The following is a 9,446-nucleotide window of genomic DNA, read 5'->3' as shown; positions in this document are numbered from 1 at the left end:
ACAACCAGGGGTGTGGGGAACCTTTTTCAGCTTGTGTGCAGCATTTCCCTGTGGGGAAACTCTTGGGGGCTGTTTGTCTGTGGGTGGGCAGGTTTAGGGGCAATGGACCTCTATTATGCCCCCCTCCCCCCTCCACAATTATGTCAGTGGTTGCTGGTTCCCATGGTTGATGCGACAAGTAAGGTAAGAGTCATTAGCTTGGAGGAAAAGCAGGGTGTGGGTTCAGGACCATGGACAGTGCTCCTGCAGTTGAAGCCAAATATCCAACTTGTCTCAGCAAGTTCCTGGAGCAACTGGCTTTTACAGCACCGCACCATAGTACAGTGGTACCTTGGGTTACATACGCTTCAGGTTACAGACTCCGCTAACCCAGAAATATTACCTCAGGTTAAGAACTTTGCTTCAGGATGAGAACAGAAATCGTGCTCCGGCGGTGCAGTGGCAACAGGAGGCCCCATTAACTAAAGTGGTGCTTCAGGTTAAGAACAGTTTCAGGTTGAGAACAGACCTCCAGAACGAATTAAGTTCTTAACCTGAGGTACCACTGTAATCAATTGGAGTCTACACACACACGCACACACGCACACCAGTGCTGCTTCCTTGCTACAGGGCCAGTGCCTTTTCCTGTAGTTGGCAATGGGGTTTCCAGGTGCAGGAACCTCTTCTCAGAACTCTGTTGACTTGAGGCATCTGTAGACCAGCCATTAAAGGTGTATCCTTGAGGGTGGAGGGAAGCAGACCTCAGTGCCTGTGGACCCACAAAGGCTGCAGCAGAACATAGATCCATCTCCTCAGAACTGCAGTTGTTAGGGGACCCTGTCCCCAAGGAGTCCTAGTTTGGGTCATAACAGAACCCACCTTAATGAAGAAATCACTGGAGAATTTAAACTTGAAACGTGGGTGGTGGGGAGGCTTTCCGCATTCCCGAAATGAATGTGGCAGCACTGGCAAGATGGTTATGCTACTTTAATTAAGAGATATCTGTGGTGTAACGACTGCAGGTCCCAGCCAATCACGCCGCTTTTTGTTTCTTTTTACATCTTCAAAAGCAGTTATCCTTTTGATCCTGTTACTTTCAACCCAGAACAGAAAATTGTGTGACGCAGGAAGGGCAGAGAAACAGAGGCCCAAATGTTTGGTAAGCTTGAGGAGAAGGGGATGTTTCGAGGCCAGTTTTGAATTCCCTAAGATTTCTCTCTCATCGTTCTCATACACGGTTACGATTCTGTTTAATCACCCATTGTGCTCCGGGATTAATTGGACTGAGCAGCAAAGCATTGCAGAGGATGATTAAGAAACAAAACGCGGAGCTCTCAATTTGTCCTAATACAGTGGTTTGCATTTGCTATGAAAAATAGCTGTGTGTTTCTTTTAAAGAAACCCTAGGACTTGTCAATGCTACACAGCAGGGAGGAAGCATATTGGTATGGCAAGATGGTCAATGTATTAGGCTCATCACCTGATCTCTCCATACTTGAGTTTTCATGGGGGAATGAAGCTCACATGCCCCATCCTGGTTCCACTAAAAACAGTAGCTAAGGGCCCTCTTCCACCCCCTTAATCTGAGCACTATCATACTTGATATCTGGCAGCTGAAAGTGCAAACTGACTGCAGCACATTGCACTAAAGCTTGCATTTTAAATTGGAAAGGGTGGTTTTTAATTATGGTGCACACATTTGCATTCAAAGCTATTTTGTTTCCGGTGTGTTAGCTGTAGGAGACAATGGAAAACAACCTGTTACTGATGGCCCTTTCTTTCCTTATCATAATAATACCAAGTAGCGGCTTTTGGTTATTAAATTGTGTTATATGACATGGCCTTAACAAGGAACTCGGACGAGGTTTAATTGACATACAGACGCATTGCAATTTGACTGATTGAGCCGCTGGTGAAAAGTTTCCACAAAAGTGCTTAACAAGTGACTAAGAGGGAGACAGAGAAGGCTGAGCAGGAGAGCGCATGTCTTCCCTGCCACCGATCCCACATCCACTTACTGACTTCTGCAGTTTCAGAAAGGCTCACCAAAGTGGCAGGACTGGGAAAGACCTAATTGGAGAAGACTCAGAGCAACAGACAATTCTGTGCTCCATCAACTGGGCTGATTCAGTATAAAACAGGTGGGCATATTGGTCATTCTAATGGACTTTAGCTGTTGGACTGACTATTTCACTAAAGGATTGGGAGAAATGTCTCAGGGGCAACAGCAGTTTGACAATGGAACTAATGACCTAGAGGGGTGCTAAGAGGCAAGTGGGCAGCAGGAAGTGGAGATGCCTATCAAACTATCAGTGGACTGTGCAAAACGCTATACAGTGGTACCTCGGGTTAAGTACTTAATTGGTTCCAGAGGTCTGTTCTTATCCTGAAACTGTTCTTAACCTGAAGCACCACTTTAGCTAATGGGGCCTCCCACTGCAGCTGTGCCGCTGCTGTGCGATTTCTTTTCTCATGCTGAAGCAAAGTTCTTAACCCGAGGTACTATTTCTGGGTTAGCGGAGTCTGTAACCTGAAGTGTCTGTAACCTGAAATGTATATAACCCAAGGTACCACTGTACGTTTTTTATAGGGTAGAGTAAGCACTGGGGGTGAGCTTATGGAGCCAAGAGGGCAGTGGCCCAAAAATGTTTGGAAACCATTGACCTAGAGGGATGCCAGATTCACTCACCCTGGAGGTCTTCAAGCAGAGGCCAGGCTGCAGGATTATCTACCTCTGGGCTGCCTGCACGGAGCAGGAAATTGGTCTGCAGAGCCTACAAGCCCTGCCCCACCCCCAAATGCGTACATGGACCTAAAAAGAAAATGCATTCTAACACAGAACTGGGATGAACTGAAGGCTGGGGGGAAACAAGAAGCAGAGAGAAATGGTTCATCCCAAGTGAATGGAGAATAGAAACTACCCTGCCTTTCTAGAGCCCCATGGAATCTCCCAACCCTCTTGGGTCCCTTGGGGAGATTCTCCACTGCTGTTTGACGCCCTACCCACAATCCTTTGCCTCAAAGGGCACTGGTGTCCTCAGTCACCACTACATTAACCAGAACCCCAGAGGAGCATCATAAACTGATTATATTTGTACTTCTGTAAAAATCAGATTGTCTCACAAGAGAAGCAACTCTAATTATGGGGAACCATCGCATAATTTTGTATCTAATTGGAGACGCATTTGCTGGAAGAATTTGTTGGGATAATTAAGAGTTGAGGGAGGGAGGGATGTGGGTAAGCTTGCGAGCCACGGAAGAAGCAAATTCCTCATTTCAAAAAAAGAACGAAAGTCAGCATAGTGAAGGTTGGTGGGAGTAGCTGCTATCGTCGTCGTCACACTCATGCCAAGACGCATTTCAGAACTGGAGACGGTTCCCTTTCCCTTTTTAATTTAAAGAAAAGAGCTTTTATTGAGATCCTCAGAGAACTCTCCTTTTGCTTTTGAAAACTGCATTAAAGCCTGGAGTGGGGATTGCAATTAGGGTGTCTGGGGACATTAGGTAATTGAAGTTTCCTTAACTACTGTATCCAATTTTGCTGAGGGAAGGATGTTCTCTGCATGGGGAGGAGGGGGAAGCAAGCTATAAAGCTGTACAGAGACCCTGAAATCTTTAAAAGGTCAATGCAATGTGGCTGGAAATTATTTGCTATCTCCCCTCCCATCTGTCTGAGCCCATTGTGGGGTGGGAGGTGTCCTTAAAGTTTGGAGATGGTGCTTTTTGCTCATTCTTGAAGGGGGCTCTATATCGTGCAAGTCATCTGGTATCTGCACAACTGACCAAGAGGGACGTGGAATTACCATCCCGGCTTGGTGTCAAATGCCACCAGCTCCTAACCATGCTAAGGATTAAAAGGTCTATAAATGTCTTAAATATAGAAGAAGCAAACCAGCAGCACTTTGGAGCGGGGAAGTAGTCACCACTGCTTCCCTGCTCTCACTGCTACAACTGCTGCTATCGCAAACAGTTGGGATGAGCGGAATTAAATTTCTTAAGGAGGACCAATATACAGAGTTTTGCCACCATGTCACTGACCTTCATATGGATGGATTTTAAGCCCCCAATTAATCCTGCTGTTTGCCGTTTCCACTGGTTAGATTTAATACTAAAATATACAGAGAGACACACACACAACCCTAAAGCATTTTCCTAGTTTAATCCTCAATGGCTCCTTTTGCTTTATTTCCCCTTTTCCCTCCACCTCCTCTTTGAACGAAACAAGAGGTTATTAACTAACGAAGGCTCCCTCATTTTCCAGTCTGCTGGCTGCTTTGCTACCTGTGCCATGAGATGGAAATTCCATCCCTCGGCCGTTTGGGCCGAATTAGTGTCTCCATTCTTTTGAGACGCTCCTGGCCTCTGGGCTTTTTTTGTTCAGCCCTGGAATTGCATTTCAGGGCTTGTAGTTTTCATTCAATTAATGAAGCGCTGGTCCCTCTCTCAGAAGCCGAGGAAAAACAGTTTCCTGTCTTCTAATGGGATGCACCCATTTGATAGCTGAAATGGCTATCAGGAAATGACCATTTTGAAATCAGAGCCTATTTACTTGGTAAATAGTAAGTTTACTTGGTTTACCATCCAAGGATCTCAGGGGTAGCAGACATGAGGCCATCCCATCCCATCTTGAGAGAAGTTTGAGAAACAATGCCTGGCCCAAGGTCACCCAGAAAGGCTTTGTGGCTGAGAGTGGCGAAACTGGGTCTCTCCAGCATACAGTTGATTCTCTGGCAGAGGAATCGCTAACATGGTGCTCTCCAGATGTAGTTGGACTACAACACCCATCATCCTTCATTGTGGGCTATGTTGGCTGAGGCTTATGGGAGTTGTAGTCCACATCTGGAAGGCACCACATTGGGTGCTCCTGCTCTAGCAGTTACATCACACAGGTTTCCACAGGTGGTCTTGCTTGTTCCCAAGCAAACACGGACACAGGAATATAGAAGACAAGAAACCGTGATATATCGAGTCAGACCATTGATCCATTCACTCAGTATTACCTACACTGACCAACTTTTGCCTTTCTGAGATATCAGACCAAGAGACTTTCCTTGTCCTGCCTGGAGAAGCTAGAAATTGAGGCTGGGGCTTTCTGTGGTGAAAAGCAGATGCTCTACCACAACCCTCCCAGATGTTCAGCCAACTACCACATTGATGATGATGCCCCATCTGATGGTTTATTTTAGAGTATCATTGATTCCCGAACAAGGGACAAAGTGTACCTTCCAAAAACTTGCCCACCATGTTGGATGTATGCCTCTATGCCTGCTAAAGTGAGGTCTCCTGCAGCTGTATCCCTCATCCCTTCAAATATAATCTATCTCGGGAGGAAACATCATCATTCCAAGGGATGGAGCATACAGTACTGGCAAACAGCAACCTTCGCTACAAGTGAAGGGGAATCCTAAAAGCTCAGCCATAACCCAGAAAGCATCTCCCTATCAATGACAGACTGATTAAAGAGGAGAACAGGACATTGGGGGGACAATATGACCCAGTCCATCTCACAGCTGAAAGAAGCGCACCTGCAAAATTTGTTTGGGTAGCCAAAATAGATATGTGGCAGTTGGATTTAACAGCAAACTATGCATCTTCTTTTAACTGGGGGGGGGGGCAGAAACAAACTTGTACCTCCAGGTATCCAAAGTTTAGAAGACCCTGTCTTAATCCATATTTCCTTTGAAGCATTTGAGACACACTTTTTAGAGGAAGAGTGCATAACATAGTGGGCGATGGGTGGGAGCTTCGTAAAATAAATGGTACCTGCCAGTCCCAACCCCATATTTACCTTTGAAATCGCTGCCACCTCCTTGTATGCCGATGACCCATTTCCTTCTCTTTTCCCTCATCCTGCTCCACCCACCCCCTGGTCGCTGGCCCCCCGTTGTGCGGTCTGTTTAGGGCAAACTTTCAGCAACAGTATCCTGGACCATGTATATCCTTTTCTTGCAGGCAAAGATATATCCATTATCATCCAAGTGGCAAAAATTGTTTGGGCAGCCAGGTTAAAAACAACAACCCAAAAACACTTGGTGGGGTGGGAGGGATGTGCTGCTGGTTTAATTTCATTTTTAACACCTTTATAGTTTATTATAGAGGGTTGCTGCATTTTTACCCTGGGAGGGGGTGAGCTTTATTTTTATGTTTGTGTGTGTTGGTTACGTCAAAAGAACTGTCCGCTTTCTCCATATTGTGGTGGCTTTAAACAATTAAGTTTAATTCATTCGACAAGAATGAGAAGGCACGTATGTTCTTCTGGTTATGATCCTTTCTTTAATTAAAAAACAAACAAGCACCCAAACACGCCCCAAACCCAACCTCTGTGTAAAAATAATGTTACAAAACCAAACAAATTGGCAAACCAGCTTGCACTGCCGTGTTAAAGGTCTGAAAGCCTCAGCTGCCTTCTACCAGCCAGTGACATTTCATGGCGAGAGAAATGAATTTTCGATCCGGAGCAAGGAGGAAAGGGGGTGGGGGTATAACAGGCACGACTCAGCTGCGTGGTTGGAGGTCGTGCTGACGTCCCAGGAATCCACTCGGGCAATCAATCACGCAGGCTTAGCAGGGGCTCGATGGGATGCAAGCTAAAGTACACTCAAGTGGAGACCATGTGTCCCACCGCTCTGAGGTAGCAGGGTGGGGGAGGTAATCTCTCTGCAGACTTGTGGTCAGTGACAATTCAGGGGCGCAAAGGCTGTTTGCAGGCGGGGATCGTGAAGGGAGCGGGACTGTCCCTTTAGGGAAGTTTGATGGATTGCAGGAGAGTGGGAAACAATCGAGGCAAGGGCACACAAACGCATACACCTTACAACACTACTGGTAGGTGACCTTCACGCAGAAAGTCTCTTCGTTCTTGTCTTCATGATCATTGATATAAATCAGGATTTCCTCTTCGCCAGCACTCTGGCTCGGGGCAAATCGCAAGCCGATGGTGTACGTCTCCCCTCCGCCGATCTGCAAGGACAAACAACAGGGACGGTAGCCAGAGGGTCAGTTGAGGGCTAATAGATGCCTGCATATAAATTGCTTCGTAAGCAGTGATTCCGTGGATGATCCCTCAGTATAATTGTTGAAAAGGGCAAGGTCCAATTCCAGGCCAAAGTGAAGCACCTTTTGTGTCTCAAGGGTGGTGTGGGATTTTTACTATTATTTTAGTGCTGGATTTTGGCTGTAAGGTGTTCAGATGGTGCTCGAGGCTACATGAGAAAATACGGAAGCTTTGCCTCTGGGATTTGGTCTATGGTGGCTGTTTCATGCATTCGAAACACTGCATACCCTCATCAAAATTGAAAGACGAGGCACACACATGCGAAGAGAACCCTTACAGAACTATTTTGGGATGTGAGAGCTGATTGCCCTCGATATCCTCAAAACTCTTGTTCGTTGGAGGTTTTTAAACAGAGGTTGGATGGCCATCTGTCAGATGTGATTCCTGCACTTGGGGGGGTGGACTAGATGGCCCTTGGGATCCCTTCCACCCCCACAATTCTATGATTCTATCCAAACATGTAGATTACAGAGACAGTTGAGAGCCAACTTTGCAGTGCCCAGGGTAGCATTTCTGGAGAACTTCCTGGAGCCTCAGCAAAGTCAAACCATCCTGTTCCTCTTAGGGTGCTACCTCAAAGGAATCCTCCTTGAACTGTAGAAGGTCCGGCCGGTTGGTGTGCAGGAAATAGACCCTCCGGGATGGATAGGGGTTGGCGTAGGTGATCCTCTTGTTTGAGCCTTTCCCTCCACCAGGGGGGAGCACAATTTCAAAAGCCTGGAGGTGGGGAGAAAAGGAAACTGGAGTCCAAGACAACAATTTTACACTGGACGGGATGATGCAACACCACTATCAGGGCCGAATGAAGTGCCATGATGTGAGAGATCTCTGTGTTTAAGATCTCTTCTGAGTTTCTTTCCTTTTTCCAGTTTAGTGGGTACAGGAATGTGCTTTGGGGGAAGAGACACTCTAAGAGAGGGTGATTCACTCTTTTCCTCCCTTAATGCTTCCTGCTTCAAATAGCCCCTGCCTCCTGTTAATTACACAGGAGATCGGGGGGAGGTCTATATATTGGGTTGCACCCAACATCTATGCCCAATGAAATCAAAGAGCTTCCCCAATTTAAACAGAGTTTCGATGGCCATCTGTCAGGGATTCCTTAGCTGCGATTCCTGCATTGCAGGGGGTTGCACTAGATGAACCTTGGAGTCCCTTCCAACTCTACAGTTCTATGATTCGAAGGCCACCAGTTTCAGTGGGTCTACTGCGACTGAGTTGGATTTCTTCATATCTTGAGGCTGCAGAGCTATAAAAAACTCGGTGTGTGTATGTGTCGATTTCACACTTTAGCATCCCATTTGAGCTGCTGCTGAGTTAGCTCTTAGCTTCGCCTTTTGAGCAGCTGCTGAATAGCTCATGCTTTCTCACCTAGCCTGCTGTCAGGTGTGCCAGGGCAATTGCTACTGTCTCCAGTTTTTGGAGTATCAGGTGCTCTACAGGGCTGGCACACTTCCTACCCAGAGGACTTAATGTCTAATAAGCAAACTAGAGATGGCTGTTATAATGAGACAGCGGAGAAAAGGGGGAAGGGGGCAAATCAGATGCTGGATCTGGCCACAGTGACACATGCCCTAGTTACATCCCAGTTGGACTACTGTAACACATTCTACGTGGGGCTACCTTTGGAAGCTTCAGCTGGTCCAAACTACTGATGGGGGCATTGCAGGGAGCATGTTGCTCCCCTCTTAAAACAACTTCACTGGCTTCTAGTCCATTTCTGGGCACAATGCAAAGCACTGGTTATAACCAATAAAGCCTTATACTGCTTGTACTCAGGCTACCTGGAAGACCTCCCTGTATGAACCCGCCTGTTTGCTAAGCTCCTCCAGTGAGCACCTCCTCTTGGTCCCATCAACATCAGAAGCATTGCTGGTGGTGACACAAGAGAGAGTCTTTTCTGCGGATGCTCCCAGACTGTGGGATTCCCTCCCAAGAGAGGTCCCTCTTTGCTATCCTTCTGCTGGCCAGCCAAGACCTTCCTGTTCACGCAGGACTTGGAGAACTAAGGAGCAGACAGTGCTGATCACTGCAAACTGTACTTCAGCTGCTGGTTCTAAGTGTGTTTTGATGCATTTTAACTATTGTTTTTAGATTTGTATTACACTGTATTTTATGATGATGTTTTTAAATGTTGCACACTGCTTTGAATCCCAGTATGGGAGAGAAGTGGGATATACCGTAAATACATTAAATAATGAATAGCTAGAAGGTTAAGGCTTGTGGGATCCTGCCTCCCTACCCACTGTCTTCTAAGAAAACATTAGATGGTTCGATGAACTGGACGAGAAAGTATCTGGCAGGTTACACTCAGATATATTCCTCATTAGGAGAGACAACCTCTTAAATGCCTCATGCCCTGAAACTAGAATAAACTTGTTTCAGGATTTGATTTCACTTCTTCAACCTTATGTGACCC

General features: G+C 46.4%; 1 protein-coding gene across 7 annotated transcripts in view; it reads right to left on the bottom strand.

Moving 5' to 3' along the window:
- Nucleotides 1–6,626: 6,626 nt before the first annotated feature.
- Nucleotides 6,627–9,446, bottom strand: part of NPHP4 (nephrocystin 4) — a 97,321-nt gene continuing 94,501 nt past the window's right edge. For all 7 annotated transcript variants that reach the window (XM_028740450.2, XM_077931463.1, XM_028740447.2 and 4 more), the window contains 2 exons: nucleotides 7,604–7,747; nucleotides 6,627–6,936 (listed from right to left, as the gene is read on the bottom strand). In XM_028740450.2, coding sequence (XP_028596283.2) covers nucleotides 6,796–6,936; nucleotides 7,604–7,747 — 285 coding nt within the window. In that variant the 3' untranslated portion in view covers nucleotides 6,627–6,795. The remainder of the gene's footprint in view (nucleotides 6,937–7,603; nucleotides 7,748–9,446) is intronic.

This window comes from Podarcis muralis, chromosome 7, assembly GCF_964188315.1.
Source record: "Podarcis muralis chromosome 7, rPodMur119.hap1.1, whole genome shotgun sequence".
NCBI classification, from domain to species: Eukaryota; Metazoa; Chordata; class Lepidosauria; order Squamata; family Lacertidae; genus Podarcis; species Podarcis muralis.
Note: the sequence above shows the minus strand (reverse complement) of the source record. Positions and strands in the feature narration are given on the sequence as shown.